The sequence below is a fragment of the Triturus cristatus genome, chromosome 4_2 (assembly GCF_964204655.1).
Source record: "Triturus cristatus chromosome 4_2, aTriCri1.1, whole genome shotgun sequence".
Lineage (NCBI taxonomy): Eukaryota > Metazoa > Chordata > Amphibia > Caudata > Salamandridae > Triturus > Triturus cristatus.
The window spans coordinates 214,586,823-214,604,364 of NC_140586.1; the positions used below are offsets into that span (position 1 = coordinate 214,586,823).

The 17,542-nt window shown below is 42.2% G+C and overlaps 1 protein-coding gene across 9 annotated transcripts in view; it reads right to left on the reverse strand.

Moving 5' to 3' along the window:
- Positions 1-17,542, reverse strand: part of TNRC6B (trinucleotide repeat containing adaptor 6B) — a 1,192,955-nt gene that overhangs the window by 954,094 nt on the left and 221,319 nt on the right. For 7 of the 9 annotated variants that reach the window (XM_085601251.1, XM_085601245.1, XM_085601247.1 and 4 more), the window contains one exon: positions 15,017-15,084. The exons of the other annotated variants lie outside the window; for them this stretch is intronic. In XM_085601251.1, the coding sequence (XP_085457377.1) occupies positions 15,017-15,084 (68 nt within the window). The remainder of the gene's footprint in view (positions 1-15,016; positions 15,085-17,542) is intronic. 9 annotated transcript variants of the gene reach the window in all.

The following is a 17,542-nucleotide window of genomic DNA, read 5'->3' on the forward strand; positions in this document are numbered from 1 at the left end:
TCAGCAGTGCATTGCGGGCGCGCGAGTTATAGTTAGCTTAACTAACTATAACGGGGGAATTTCAATGGTTTTGTACGAGTGAAAAGTCCAGCTAACTATAACGCCCCTGAAACCTATGGTTTTTTCAGTGAATATATATATATATATAGATATATTGAGATATACATAGATATAGATATAGATATAGATATATATATATATATATGAGAAGTGTACTTGATCTCCCAAAGCTTGCACTTCCTTTACAGCGGTAAGAGAGACCCGGACTCCAAAATACGTGGCAAAATAGGTTGTTTTTATTCTTTCAAGCCGTTATATGACGCGTTTCGAGCACCTCCGTGCCCTTGATCACATATGGAAGAACTTTAGTCCCCTTTCACTTTTGTATTTTCAAATGCCACCTCCCCAATCATGTGATGTCATATATATATGCGAAGCAAAGTCCCAGAGTAAGACCTCGCCGGGTCGAACATAAGTGCACAGACTCCAGTAGTAGTACTAAAGATGTTGGCTTATTTAGCAAGCATTGCAAGAAGACTCGTTTCGACCGCAAGCCTGTCAGGGCCGAAGCGGGCAATAAAAACATTTCAGGACCAGTCTGTGGTCCGTCTCCGGCTATACAGAGAAAGCTGTGGAGTGACGGAGTACATATTATATATATATATATATATATATATTTATTATCTACTGGCAGTAGATAGTTATAGTTAGGACTGTGTTTCCATAGGAAATCTGAAAATTCTATTTTGAATAACTTTGGCGCCGGTTGACGAATCCTCGCGAAATTTTCAAAACTAATGGGGCGCTCCGCTCAGCTCCTACCCTGAAAGTCTTGGGGTGATTCGTCAAGCGGGGGCCGAGAAAAAAGGGGGGTCCCAAAACACGTTTTCCCCATACATTTTCCCATAGGACCTTTAGTCGAAGGTACAGCCCGAATGGCTGAACAGAATTACTTGAAATTTGGCAAAGGGGTAGTCCTCAGGTCAGGGAAGTGCCTTTTGCATATCTAGAGTCAATCTGTTCAGTATTTCCTGAGAAAATTGCATTTAAAAGCATATACATATCTATATACGCGCACCGTGCGCGCACCCCAACGTGCGCGAGCGTAATTCTGATTGGTTGTTTGATGTCAGACAACATTCGAATCGGTCGAAATCAGGAAGTGTTGGCTGCCATTTTGTCTGTCGCAGTGATCAGGAAAGTTGGAAAAAAGGTGGAAAACGTGAAAAGGGGGCAGGGAAGAGAGTTTCTGACCCCCTAGCCTTAGTCAGGGGGTCACAGAAGGACCCCCAAGGGTGAAAAAAACATTTTTTATTTTTTTATTTTTTTAAATCGCGGGTGCGCGCACGGTGAAAAAACTTTAAAAAAAAATATATTAATAAATACATAACTTAGCATTTAAAAAACCGTACAAATTCACTTAAAAAACCATAGGTTTCACCCAGGTTATAGTTAGGTGGACATTTCACTCGTGAAAAAACAATGAAATTCCCCCGTTATAGTTAGTTCAGATAACTATAACTCGCGCGACCGCCACTCTATCACAAGGATGATGTCATCAGTGATGTCATGAGTGATGCCACTGACCATGTCATGAGTGATGTAATATGTGACGTCATGAGCAGTGGATTGCGGGCGCACGAGTTCTAGTTATCTGAACTAACTGTAACGGGGGAATTTCATTGGTTTTTTACGAGTGAAATGTCCACCTAACTATAACCTGGGTGAAACCTATGGTTTTTTAAGGATAGAGATAGAGATAGAGAGATAGATATGAATGAAACACCACACTTTCAAATCCAAAAGTATTCACGGACACCAAGGAGATTTGCAGTTTTAAAGTTGGTTTATTGAACTGCGTGAACAAGGCGAAAGCTGAAACGCGTTGTGTTTGCAGTTCAATAAACCAACTTTAAAACTGCAAATCTCCTTGGTGTCCGTGAATACTTTTGGATTTGAAAGCGTGGTGTTTCATATTTGGGGCTACCCATTACCCCGGAACGGACCGTCCTGGCAGACCGCCTTCACTTTATCGGAACTGTGTGTGTGTGTATGTATATCTATCTATCTATCTATCTATCTATCTATATATATATGTATATAACAAACTCTGCGTCCAAGACCTCCAACAAGTCAAGTACCTCCAACTACAAACGGCGGCAGAGGCGCAAAGCCAGCAACAAACTAGCAAAAACCAACAAGAAGGAGAGGACGGGTATACTGGAGGAACAAACAATAATGGATGAACAAGTAGAAAATACCATCATCAATTTGTCCAACGTTGTGTTGACGAAACAAGAAATAAACATACTGAGACTTGGCCTCTCATATGCGCCACAAAACAACTTTGATTATGCAGCAACCAGACTGGACTTATATAAAGGGGTACGAAAGTTGAAATTGAAAAAGCATTTTCTTGTCAACACACTTAATCAAGCAACTAACAAACAAGCTCCTACAACTGATATCAGACAAGGGACAACGACATTGACACAATCTGATGCACCCCTTTTACAAATTTTGGAAGATTTAAACAACGAAAGCAATCATACAAATCAAACGTCGGAAGTGAGTCCATTCAAACCTAAATCCTCCTTCAATCCAATAATGATTCGTGATTCCATCGACATTTTTCATGAAGCAGCAATCACACAAATAAAGGAACTGCACAAAAAGACACAATCCAAAACCAGACATTACAATAAAGTGGATCAGCAATATCGATTATTAACTTCTAAATTGCAGAAAAACAAGGAAATTGTAATCCGCAACAGCGATAAGGACGGCAACATTGTAATATGGCCAATAACCTTATACAACAAAGAAGCTTATAAACAACTCAATGATCGTGACTGCTACACAAGGATCACTACGAGCAATATGAAAATCACACACAAGGAATTCTATCACAAGCTCGAACAATGAGAAACTGATTAGCAATGATGAACTCAAATTTTTAAAACATGACAATCCTACAACACCGACCATCTATTTTATTCCAAAAAATCACAAGAACTATAATGAACCTCCTGGAAGACCAATAATCAGTGCTAAAAATAGTCTGATGGAAAACACAACAAGATATATTGACTATTATTTACAGGAGCATGTACAGAATCTACCGTCCTATGTAAAGGACACTAGCGACTTTCTTAGAAAAATTTCGAACTTTGAATGGCAAGAGGATTACTTACTGATGGCTTTGGATGTAACCTCTTTATACACCAGTATTAAACATATGGATGGGTTAACAGCAATACAACATTATCTCGCACAGAGATCCACACAACATCTAGAACACAGCAAAATGCTTGTGGAAATGATCGAATTCTGTTTGCACAATAACACCTTCATGTTTAATAGCCAGCTATATCAGCAAACCAGAGGGGTAGCTATGGGGGCCAGCTTTTCACCAAGCTACGCATGTCTGCACATGGGCAGATGGGAAGAGCTGGTCCTCAAAAAGAAATTTGGTGATAATGTCATGAACAATGTCAAAATTTGGCTCAGATACATTGACGATTTGTTTGTAATTTGGCACGGTACATTACAACAAGCAAATGAGTTTATTCAGAATATCAATGTTAACAACATGAATTTGCACTTCACCGCCACAGTCAGTCCTTCTCAGATTGAATTTCTAGATACCAAAGTCTACATTAGTAAAAACAAAATTGAAACCCGACTCTATAGGAAAAAGACAGCGGGTAACTCTATCCTTCATGCATCCAGTGCGCATCCTAAGCACCTTATCAACAGTATCCACTACGGGGAAATGCTACGCATAAGGCGCATATGTAGTAATGATCAGGACCTCAAGGTGGCACAGGATGAAAGTAAGAGACGTTTTTTGCAACGTGGGTACAAAATTAGTGTTATTGACAATGCTATTAAAAAGTCTATGGCCTGGAGCAGGGAGGAAGCTATCAAGGATAAAAAAATTGATGAGAAATCTTATGATAAATCTAGGAAAGCCAACCCTGATAATGTGACCCAGGACAATACAGACAGTACAAATTCGAAAGAGGAATTCCGACTAATTATCCAATATAGTCAACAACACAAAAGTCTAAATAAAATTATTCAGCGAAATTGGCCATTGGCACTCAGTGACCCAGTAATAGGACCCCTGCTATCGCAGAGGGTGTCCATTACTTACAGTAAGGCGCCCTCAATGAGAGACACACTAGTCCACACAAGTCCTGAAGTGATTAATAACAGTAGCTGGATACAATCAGTCAAAGGATTCTTTAGATGTAAAACGAGCAAGGCATGCATTCAGGGAGTTAATACCAGCACATACAAAACCCCTTTCAGCCATTACAACTGCACTATTTCTAAATTCTTAACATGTAAGACAGAGTACGCTGTTTATGTCCTCTCATGCCCATGTAATTTACGGTACATAGGCAGCACAAAATTACCTGTCTTTAAACGTATCCTCCAGCATCTAAGAGCTATCACGAATCAGGATAACACGTACCCCGTTGCACGGCATTTTAAGGAACAACATAAATCTGACAACCATTTCCTTAAATATTTTGTCATAGATTCAATTCCACCAAGCAGGAGAGGGGGTGACCGTGAAAATAAATTAAGACAACTTGAAACACAGTACATCCTACAACTGGACACTAAGCATCCTGCAGGTCTTAATGCCACGGAGGACTTGTATACATGTTTGATCTGAAACAACAAACTTGCATGTTTTTACAGACAGTAGAAGTCAATCAGACGCAACCCTAGCTCTCGAATACCTACCACAATTCATTTTAGATTTTTTACCATTGGTCATTTTACCTTTTATCAACAGATCCTCTTATGTCTTTTAAAAAAATACGATATCTTACTATTTATTTATTTTATAAGGTGTTTTTATCGACATCTCGTAACTTAAAGTTTTATTGTATTTAATATGGTTATAACATAATTGTCTTTAGTGGTACCTATCTAGGTGAGAGACTATGTAGATAGGTCGATAGATATAATTTTGAGGTTAAATCACCTTTTTATCTATTTATTGGCATATTTTGCACATACTAAATTGCACTGACACATATGCACTTTACAGGTGCGGTCGGTTCATTTTGAATGAGTATTGATATACCTGGCATTTGATCAAGGTTTCTACCCATCAGCAACACAAGACAGAGGATTTGCACAAAAGATATGACCATAAATTAAAACTACTTTGTTAACAACGAATGTAATTATTACTAGAATATAGGTCTAGGTATTTCACAAGCACATTTTTTACATCTTTATTTTTTATTCCAAACGAGATTGTAACAACTTGAGGCATTTTCTGAATCCCGCCACATATACAGATGACAAATCAGCTCTTAAAACAGTACAATGAAGTCCAAATGATAATGTATTATCTATAAGAACTCCTGAAATCTATTCATATGGTCCTATAAACTACTGAAACCCGGTTTATTTATTAGGCTATATTTGCACACATTTTGCACTTTACACTTTTACAGAAACAATTATCATGTGTTTTTATTGTTTTTGTGTTTAATTCATGTACCACGAATTATGTATTAGAGTATTATAAAAAAACATACATTTATAAGAAGCTTTTATACTCAGACAAGCATTGGCAAATAATGGATATTATGAACAAAATGACGGTATTTTAACTAGATGTACTGAATTGGATTAATATGACCAAGTTAAAACTAAAGCAAGTAAAAGGGCATTAAAGTGCACCTTTGATAGTGAAATTGCATTAAATGTTTAAATATCATTTAGATATTATATAAGTTTCACACAATGCATACAAGGTCAAGCTTTTGTCTATGTCCATTCGAAATCTACACGTCATGCCTGTCACGTGGTCATTTGCTCACTTGCATTTGCACTTTAAAAGGGAGTTACCTCCATTATGCCACTGTCATATGATCAAGGCTCGGGTGAGCCGAAACGCGTTCTGGCGACAATGGAATAAAGGAATACTTTGCACATATTTTGGGTCTGTGTCCATCCTTCGGGAGAGCCGTCTGGGGAAAGTCAGCGGAGGAACAAAATATATATATATATATATATATATATATATATATATATATATATATATATATATATATATATATATATATATATATATATATATATATATATATATATATATTCACTGAAAAAACCATAGGTTTCACACATGTTATAGTTAGCTGGACATTTTACTGATAAAAAACCAATGAAATTCCCCCGTTATAGTTACTGTAGGCAACTATAACTCACGCGACCGTAATCCTCTGCTGATGCTAATACTGTATTTAGACACTTATTTGCCCATATCTTCTTCCATTAAATTTTAGCTATACATATATTACAAATATTTTTTTTTCATAAAGACACATGTCATCAGCAGAGGATTACGGTCGCGTGAGTTATAGTTGCCTACAGTAACTATAACGGGGGAATTTCATTGGTTTTTTATCAGTAAAATGTCCAGCTAACTATAACATGTGTGAAACCTATGGTTTTTTCAGTGAATTAGCAAGGTTTTTTAAATGCTATTTCCTAACTATAACGTGTGTGAAACCTATGGTTTTTTCAGTGAATTTGTACGGTTTTTTAAATGCTAAGTTACTTTACGCCATTTGTGGCGTGCGCGCCCACTTAACGCAGTTCGTTCCGTGCACGGTTTTTATCAACTTTAATAAGCCCTGTACATTTGGTGGCCTTCGGCCACCAAAAGCACAGGGGGTGAGGTCAATGTGGATAGTGTTTTTTTTATTTCGATTTTATAATTTCATGTTGCCAAAATTACGTTTTTTTTCTCTATTAATAAGCCCTGCACATTTGGTGGCCTGCGGCCACCAAAAGCACAGGGGGTGGGGTAAGTGTGGATAGTGTTTTTTTTATTTTTATTTTTTTACCGTAAGCGTACGGTAAGCTTACGGTAAGCGTACGGTAAGCGTACGGTAAGCGTACCCCGCGAAATTGCCGAAAAAAAAATAAAACCGTTTTTGCTCTTGGGGGATGTTTGGGGACTCCCTCAACATGACTATGTGGGAGGGAGTTGTCAAAACAGCCCCGTAACATGTTTTTGGCCATCATGTTTGATAAACAACACTCAGTGCGAGAGACAAAATGGCGGACGCCGCTTCCTGGTTTCGGCCGATTCGAATGTTTACTAAGATCTAAGAGCCAATCAGAATCGCGCTCGCGCACGCCACCGTAAGCTTACGGTAAGCGTACGGTAAGCGTACGGTAAGCGTACCGTAAGCGGGCTCAGATATATATATTGATTTAAAGGCTATTTTCTCAGAATCTACTGAACAGATTTACACCAAACCTACAAAAGGCACTTCCTTGACCTAGGGACTACCTCTCTGCCAAATTTCTAGTAATTCTGTTCAGCCGTTCGGGCTGTAGCTCGTTCTAAAGGTCCTATGGAAAAATGCATGGGAAAAACGCGTTTTGGGACCCCCCTTTTATCTCAGCCCCCGCTTGACGAATCCCCCCGAGACTTTCAGGGTAGGAGCGGAGCGTAGCGCCCCACCTATTTTGAGAAATTCGCGAGGATTCGTCGACCGGCGCCAAAGTTATTCAAAATAGAATGTTGAGGTTTTCCTATGGAAACGTGGTCCTAACTATAACTACCTACTGGCGACCGCCAGTAGGTAATATATATATATATATATATATATGTATATATATATATATATATATATATATATATATATATATATATATATATATATATATATATATATATATATATATATATATATCCATAGGTTTCAAACACGTTATAGTTACGAATTAGCATTTAAAAAACCTTGCAAATTCACTTACAAAACCATAGGTTTCACACATGTTATAGTTAGCTGGACATTTCACTCGTAAAAAACCAATGAAATTCCCCCGTTATAGTTAGTGCAGGCAACTATAACTCACGCGACCGCAATCCTCTGCTGATGACGTCAGATATTACATCACTGTATTTAGACACTTATTTACCCATGTCTTCTTCCATTAATCTTTAGCTATACATATATTACAAATATTTGTCATCAGTGATGTAATATCTGACGTCATCAGCAGAGGATTGCGGTCGCGTGAGTTATAGTTGCCTGCACTAACTAGAACGGGGGAATTTCATTGGTTTTTTTACGAGTGAAATGTCCAGCTAACTATAACATGTGTGAAACCTATGGTTTTTTAAGTGAATTTGCAAGGTTTTTTAAATGCTAATTCGTAACTATAACGTGTGTGAAACCTATAGTTTTTTAAGTGAATTTGTACGGTTTTTTAAATGCTAAGTTATGTATTTATTAATTATTGTTTTTCAGGTTTTTCACCGTGCGCGCACCGTGCGCACGCTGTGGGCACTCGGTGCGCTTCGTGCACCCACAGTTCGCAGTTCGTGCCGTGCGCGCACGGTGCACGGTGCACGCACCTCGCGATTGTTTTTTTTTTTTTTTATTGTTTTTTTCTCCCTTGGGGGTCCTTCTGTGACCCCCTGACCAAGGCTAGGGGGTCAGGAACTGTCCACTATGCCCCCTTTTCACGATCTCCACCTTTTTTTTCACCCCCTCAGACTGCGAGGGACAAAATAGCGGCCGACACTTCCTGGTTTCAACCGATTCGAATGTTTACCGACATCTAACATCCAATCAGAATTGTGCTCGCGCACGGCAGGGTGCTGGCACAGTGCGCGCACGGTGCGCGCGTATAGATATTGATATGCTTTTAAATGCCATTTTCTCAGGAAATACTGAACATATTTACACCAGACCTGCAAAAGGCACTTCCTTGACCTTATGGCTACCTCTCTGCCAAATTTCACGTAATTCTGTTCAGCCGTTCGGGCTGTAGCTGTGACTAAAGGTCCTATGGAAAAATGCATGGGGAAAAAGCGTTTTGGGACCCCCCCTTTTTCTCGGCCCCCGCTTGACGAATCCCCCCGAGACTTTCAGGGAAGGAGCTGAACGGAGCGCACCATTTGTTTTGAAAATTTCGCGAGGATTCGTCAACCGGCGCCAAAAAGTTATTCAAAATAGAATTTTGAGATTTCCTATGGAAACTAGGTTGTAACTATAACAATCTACTGGCGACCGCCAGTAGAATAAATATATAAATATATATATATATATATATATATATATTTTTATATAGCACCAGGAAGGCGCTTCTACAGTGGGAACGAAGGTGAGCTGGAGCCCTTGCAGGGAGGGAGCCAGTTTGACGCTCCGGTTGTCAGCCACAAAGCGGGGCAGGTCCCGCCTTGGACATTTGTTTAACAAGTTGCAATAGAGACTGAGAGAGTGCACCCACTGGGGATTATTACAGAGCACTACATCACCCATAAGGCCGTGAGAAAAGGCACGCCCACTGGGGCAGGTAATTGAAATCACCCACAAGGCCGTGAGAAAAGGCACGCCCACTGGGACAGGTGATCGAAATCAAAAGACGTGCTCTCAGCTACATTTCCAGTCATTCAGCAAGAAACGCCACTGAAGAAAGGTTTACCCCTGAAACGCGTCTGGCGTAGATGTATTGAACTTTGCTGTCCTTGTTGGGTCCTGCTGGCAGGCTGTCTTCCATTAAAAGTGAGCGAAAATTACCCTTCGTGTGGCTCTACTTCAAATGGGTTTCCTGTGATGTTGGATGTAAAGGCGGCCCTTACCCGGTCGCGAAGAGGAGCCCACCGCGTATCGCGGGTCTTTGATAGCACCAGGAAGGCGCTTCTACAGTGGGAACGAAGGTGAGCTGGAGCCCTTGCAGGGAGGGAGCCAGTTTGACGGTCCGGTTGTCAGCCACAAAGCGGGGCAGGTCCCGCCTTGGACATTTGTTTAACAAGTTGCAATAGAGACTGAGAGAGTGCACCCACTGGGGATTATTACAGAGCACTACATCACCCATAAGGCCGTGAGAAAAGGCACGCCCACTGGGGCAGGTAATTGAAATCACCCACAAGGCCGTGAGAAAAGGCACGCCCACTGGGACAGGTGATCGAAATCAAAAGACGTGCTCTCAGCTACATTTCCAGTCATTCAGCAAGAAACGCCACTGAAGAAAGGTTTACCCCTGAAACGCGTCTGGCGTAGATGTATTGAACTTTGCTGTCCTTGTTGGGTCCTGCTGGCAGGCTGTCTTCCATTAAAAGTGAGCGAAAATTACCCTTCGTGTGGCTCTACTTCAAATGGGTTTCCTGTGATGTTGGATGTAAAGGCGGCCCTCACCCGGTCGCGAAGAGGAGCCCACCGCGTATCGCGGGTCTTTGATAGCACCAGGAAGGCGCTTCTACAGTGGGAACGAAGGTGAGCTGGAGCCCTTGCAGGGAGGGAGCCAGTTTGACGCTCCGGTTGTCAGCCACAAAGCGGGGCAGGTCCCGCCTTGGACATTTGTTTAACAAGTTGCAATAGAGACTGAGAGAGTGCACCCACTGGGGATTATTACAGAGCACTACATCACCCATAAGGCCGTGAGAAAAGGCACGCCCACTGGGGCAGGTAATTGAAATCACCCACAAGGCCGTGAGAAAAGGCACGCCCACTGGGACAGGTGATCGAAATCAAAAGACGTGCTCTCAGCTACATTTCCAGTCATTCAGCAAGAAACGCCACTGAAGAAAGGTTTACCCCTGAAACGCGTCTGGCGTAGATGTATTGAACTTTGCTGTCCTTGTTGGGTCCTGCTGGCAGGCTGTCTTCCATTAAAAGTGAGCGAAAATTACCCTTCGTGTGGCTCTACTTCAAATGGGTTTCCTGTGATGTTGGATGTAAAGGCGGCCCTTACCCGGTCGCGAAGAGGAGCCCACCGCGTATCGCGGGTCTTTGATAGCACCAGGAAGGCGCTTCTACAGTGGGAACGAAGGTGAGCTGGAGCCCTTGCAGGGAGGGAGCCAGTTTGACGCTCCGGTTGTCAGCCACAAAGCGGGGCAGGTCCCGCCTTGGACATTTGTTTAACAAGCTGCAATAGAGACTGAGAGAGTGCACCCACTGGGGATTATTACAGAGCACTACATCACCCATAAGGCCGTGAGAAAAGGCACGCCCACTGGGGCAGGTAATTGAAATCACCCACAAGGCCGTGAGAAAAGGCACGCCCACTGGGACAGGTGATCGAAATCAAAAGACGTGCTCTCAGCTACATTTCCAGTCATTCAGCAAGAAACGCCACTGAAGAAAGGTTTACCCCTGAAACGCGTCTGGCGTAGATGTATTGAACTTTGCTGTCCTTGTTGGGTCCTGCTGGCAGGCTGTCTTCCATTAAAAGTGAGCGAAAATTACCCTTCGTGTGGCTCTACTTCAAATGGGTTTCCTGTGATGTTGGATGTAAAGGCGGCCCTTACCCGGTCGCGAAGAGGAGCCCACCGCGTATCGCGGGTCTTTGATAGCACCAGGAAGGCGCTTCTACAGTGGGAACGAAGGTGAGCTGGAGCCCTTGCAGGGAGGGAGCCAGTTTGACGCTCCGGTTGTCAGCCACAAAGCGGGGCAGGTCCCGCCTTGGACATTTGTTTAACAAGTTGCAATAGAGACTGAGAGAGTGCACCCACTGGGGATTATTACAGAGCACTACATCACCCATAAGGCCGTGAGAAAAGGCACGCCCACTGGGGCAGGTAATTGAAATCACCCACAAGGCCGTGAGAAAAGGCACGCCCACTGGGACAGGTGATCGAAATCAAAAGACGTGCTCTCAGCTACATTTCCAGTCATTCAGCAAGAAACGCCACTGAAGAAAGGTTTACCCCTGAAACGCGTCTGGCGTAGATGTATTGAACTTTACTGTCCTTGTTGGGTCCTGCTGGCAGGCTGTCTTCCATTAAAAGTGAGCGAAAATTACCCTTCGTGTGGCTCTACTTCAAATGGGTTTCCTGTGATGTTGGATGTAAAGGCGGCCCTTACCCGGTCGCGAAGAGGAGCCCACCGCGTATCGCGGGTCTTTGATAGCACCAGGAAGGCGCTTCTACAGTGGGAACGAAGGTGAGCTGGAGCCCTTGCAGGGAGGGAGCCAGTTTGACGCTCCGGTTGTCAGCCACAAAGCGGGGCAGGTCCCGCCTTGGACATTTGTTTAACAAGTTGCAATAGAGACTGAGAGAGTGCACCCACTGGGGATTATTACAGAGCACTACATCACCCATAAGGCCGTGAGAAAAGGCACGCCCACTGGGGCAGGTAATTGAAATCACCCACAAGGCCGTGAGAAAAGGCACGCCCACTGGGACAGGTGATCGAAATCAAAAGACGTGCTCTCAGCTACATTTCCAGTCATTTAGCAAGAAACGCCACTGAAGAAAGGTTTACCCCTGAAACGCGTCTGGCGTAGATGTATTGAACTTTGCTGTCCTTGTTGGGTCCTGCTGGCAGGCTGTCTTCCATTAAAAGTGAGCGAAAATTACCCTTCGTGTGGCTCTACTTCAAATGGGTTTCCTGTGATGTTGGAGATATATATATATATATATATATATATATTCACTGAAAAAACCATAGGTTTCACACATGTTATAGTTAGCTGGACATTTTACTGATAAAAAACCAATGAAATTCCCCCGTTATAGTTACTGTAGGCAACTATAACTCACGCGACCGCAATCCTCTGCTGATGCTAATACTGTATTTAGACACTTATTTGCCCATATCTTCTTCCATTAAATTTTAGCTATACATATATTACAAATATTTTTTTTTCATAAAGACACATATGTCATCAGCAGAGGATTACGGTCGCGTGAGTTATAGTTGCCTACAGTAACTATAACGGGGGAATTTCATTGGTTTTTTATCAGTAAAATGTCCAGCTAACTATAACATGTGTGAAACCTATGGTTTTTTCAGTGAATTAGCAAGGTTTTTTAAATGCTATTTCCTAACTATAACGTGTGTGAAACCTATGGTTTTTTCAGTGAATTTGTACGGTTTTTTAAATGCTAAGTTACTTTACGCCATTTGTGGCGTGCGCGCCCACTTAACGCAGTTCGTTCCGTGCACGGTTTTTATCAACTTTAATAAGCCCTGTACATTTGGTGGCCTTCGGCCACCAAAAGCACAGGGGGTGAGGTCAATGTGGATAGTGTTTTTTTTATTTCGATTTTATAATTTCATGTTGCCAAAATTACGTTTTTTTTCTCTATTAATAAGCCCTGCACATTTGGTGGCCTGCGGCCACCAAAAGCACAGGGGGTGGGGTAAGTGTGGATAGTGTTTTTTTTATTTTTATTTTTTTACCGTAAGCGTACGGTAAGCTTACGGTAAGCGTACGGTAAGCGTACCCCGCGAAATTGCCGAAAAAAAAATAAAACCGTTTTTGCTCTTGGGGGATGTTTGGGGACTCCCTCAACATGACTATGTGGGAGGGAGTTGTCAAAACAGCCCCGTAACATGTTTTTGGCCATCATGTTTGATAAACAACACTCAGTGCGAGAGACAAAATGGCGGACGCCGCTTCCTGGTTTCGGCCGATTCGAATGTTTACTAAGATCTAAGAGCCAATCAGAATCGCGCTCGCGCACGCCACCGTAAGCGTACGGTAAGCGTACGGTAAGCGTACCGTAAGCGTACCGTAAGCGGGCTCAGATATATATATTGATTTAAAGGCTATTTTCTCAGAATCTACTGAACAGATTTACACCAAACCTACAAAAGGCACTTCCTTGACCTAGGGACTACCTCTCTGCCAAATTTCTAGTAATTCTGTTCAGCCGTTCGGGCTGTAGCTCGTTCTAAAGGTCCTATGGAAAAATGCATGGGAAAAACGCGTTTTGGGACCCCCCTTTTATCTCAGCCCCCGCTTGACGAATCCCCCCGAGACTTTCAGGGTAGGAGCGGAGCGTAGCGCCCCACCTATTTTGAGAAATTCGCGAGGATTCGTCGACCGGCGCCAAAGTTATTCAAAATAGAATGTTGAGGTTTTCCTATGGAAACGTGGTCCTAACTATAACTACCTACTGGCGACCGCCAGTAGGTAATATATATATATATATATATATATATATATATATATATATATATATATATATATATATATATATGGTTTCTCTTTTTGCTATGATAGGCCTCAAAAAATATTTTTAATATTTTTAAAAATATATATTTACAAGAAAGTAACAAATGGTCCTCTTCTTCAAAAGAAGTGTTGAAAAACAAGTGATTCAGTTCTATTCTGATGGGAGTCTATCACTGGTCTCTTACCCTACATTACCAGCCTCTGAATCCCTGCTGCAGCTGCTCCTCTCGTGGTAGCAGTCTCTTGACAACATGCATTAACTCGCAGCTGGGTCCCTTATGGCATTCTCTCACTGAACCCTTATGATACTAGCTAATTGGAGGCTCACGGCCGCTCCTCTTCCTCCCTAGTAAGTCGCATCAGGCTCCGGCCTGATATTCACTGCTGCCCATCATGCTCCTTTGTGAGATTCACTGAGCATCACAGCTTCTACGAGAGCTTTGTCCAGCCCTTACACTATAGCCTAAACTACTATTTCACTACTGGGTATTGTGATTCGACTTTGATACCGCCTATCCATTTCACTTTGAATTAGCCTGGTTCTCATGCTCTTACACCAGTCTCGTCTGCCCCTATGCTTTAAACTAGCCTGGGACTAGCTCCAATCCTCCTATCCTAGTGGGTCTTCCGTTACAAATGATTCCACAATCTCATTCGTGATAAACTAACCAGAACTCACCTGCTTAACCTAATCCCTGTGAGAGTCATCTTCCATGCCCATACACTACCTAACTAGTTGCAAGAGTAACAGAAGGTTACAAATTACAACAGAACTGAATGCTAGGCCCCTTTCCATAAGGCACGTTCAAATCCTATCCTTCTACTTTTGACTAGTCTTACCGCTTACTGCAAACAAATGATAAGACTCACTGTTGAGCCTTCCATTCTACTACAAACAGACATCCATCTGAATCCCATTCCTGGAGTAAGTCTCCCCTGCTTGCCCATTACCAGCTGAACACAGGGCTCTATTAGTTGATGTGCATCTTATCTCCTTCCCTCCAAAAGCAGAGTCTCGCCATGCCCTTCGATTGCACACTACCATGGCACTCACTGTTGCTTCGCTTCCCCCGGAGGTGGAGTCTTGCCCGGCCCTTCCATTACAAACTCCTCATGTTGCACCTGCAAAGGCAAGCGATGGGAGGTCAACTGCTAGTGGAGCAACAAGATGCCCAAACCCCACCCCTCACCCAAAAAAAACCACCTGCAACATAAAAACTCACAAACAGGAAGAAGAACCAATGACCAACAAGTGCAGGAGCAGCTGATTAAGAACAGACACAGACCTGCACCCAATGCTAAGATGGAGTAACTGCATACGCAATGTCAGACACTACCAGAAAGGCGCATTCTCATGGTGTGCCCAGTCTTATGCACCAAAATCACTTAGTCCAATGCCATTCACAGAGATGGATGCTTAAGGAATGGAACACATGTTTTTGTGCCATGGAAGGGATACAAGAGCCAAGCACACTGCATCCAAGAGTACAGAGAGGAGGGTGACATTCTAGCTTTGCTTCAATGGCTCAACACCCTCCAATTGAGGTCATTTATACAAACATATGCCTTCTGGAAACCATAGTCTTTGTTACACAACGAAAGCATGCGTAATCTAGGTCAACAGCACCATGTAAAAGGAAAGCCTACCACTGGAAACATTGTGTTGCAGTTCGATGGAAACGTATGACCCTTCAGGGAAAGCAATGGCATAAGTTAACAGGACAGCTGGAGTGTTTGGTTATCAGATCAAACCCTGAATCCACTGCATGTCATTGGTTAATTCATTGTACTGTGACTGGTTTTGCCTACTTCTGGGGCAAACTAGAAAAGTCGCAGCAAGGCGACCTCTCCGGTTGGAGCAGAGGGTAGGACTCTTACAAAAGCTCCATTTGACAAAGTATATCAAAATTTAATTTACTTGTCCTTTACCTCCGGTAAAAAGATGCATTCACTTCAGAGGACTGTGTGTTACACTGCAGGACGGTTTCAAATTCCAAGAGGGCCAAATTTAGACTTTCATCTTTCAGTTGTCAAATACAGGCTGGGGTAAATACACCAGCAATACCAAGAGGACTCATTGGTAATTATATCAATAAAGCATTCAAGATTATTTGGGCAGAGCCAGAGAAAATTGGGTAGAAACAAGCAGATTTCTTCATCCAAATGTATTTAACAACTCCCGATTTTAAGTCATCGAGGCAAACTCCACACATTTGGAAGCTTGTTCTTAAAACCCAGAGGGTTAAAACAAACATATGGATTCTCAGCGTTACCCAACCTTCTTACATACACGAGAGCGCTTAAGACCACCTTAAGCGTTACTCAATGTAGTATTTCTTGAGTCATTATAAACCTACACATTAAAAAGATGTTCTTTTGGAACATGGTCAGTTCTGTTGGATGCAAATCTTAACCAATACATGAATTTAGGCCTAGAGAGATGGTAATATGGTCCTACAAAATGGTTGAGTGGTAAACACAAAATAAAAACTCAAATCTTTTAAATCCGCAGTCTTTATTTTGGCTACTCAACCATCTGTCGTCTCTACTGGTTTGGGATTCCTTGAGCAAGTACAAGGTATTGGACACTACGAAGAGTTTTTAAATGGTGATAATGTCAGATCACGTTATGTAGAGACCTTACCATTCTCTTGCTTTCTCCCTGCAAAATATTAACACCTCAGACCGTTTACCTAATAAACAAATAGCTGTGCTTAAGTAACAAAATTAGAGATGGGGACTGGGTGTTGGTACTGCCTAGGAGGCTCCACACTTAGGGTGCCAAAATCATGATTTGGAGAGGATTTATCAAAGAAGATAATTTGATAAGTACTAATTAATGGAGACTGAGAAGTTACTGGTCTACAGCAACAGTTTACCAACAAGGTTATCCTTTAACATTAATTCAAGACTATGCCTCAGCTTTCAGCAAAGACAAGTCCTCCACAATGAAGGAGGAATGCTTCAAGCTAGGAAGATCTCGAATTGGGTACCCTTTCAGTCATGTGCTTTATATCATCAACCAAGCCGTAATTGTCTATACTCACAGAAAGCAGACCGTGATGACCATGGTAGACCATGGTAGACCATGCACCCCCCTTCCCCGAAACTGATCTCTCAGGTAGTCACTGTTGTACTTACAGTAGAAACTTTTCTCCCACAAACTGAGCCCTCACTGGATAGTGACAAAAGCATCAGTCAACTGGACGAACACAATCAATATGATCGCTGTAGAGTGAAAAGGTTGTTTAGCAAAAACAACACTGTAAAGGAGAATCACCCTCAGACATAATTGCATTGGACTTAGGAGTAACTAGGCAGGTGACAATTCTCTCCTATCCAGAAACTACTAACTGGCCCATAGAGTTATCTAAGGAGTGCAGGACCCAACAGATCATAGAATGTAGTGCAGCAAATATGAGAAAAATGTAGGCTTTTGTGCAAACACTTTAAACCGCAGCCCCTCCTTTCAAATCCAGATACTGCGCATTTAGTACGTACACTAAATCCCACTCCATGTATAGTGAAATGAGGAAGAGTTATTAGTGAACACAAGCTGCCTCATTTCAATGCAGCTTGA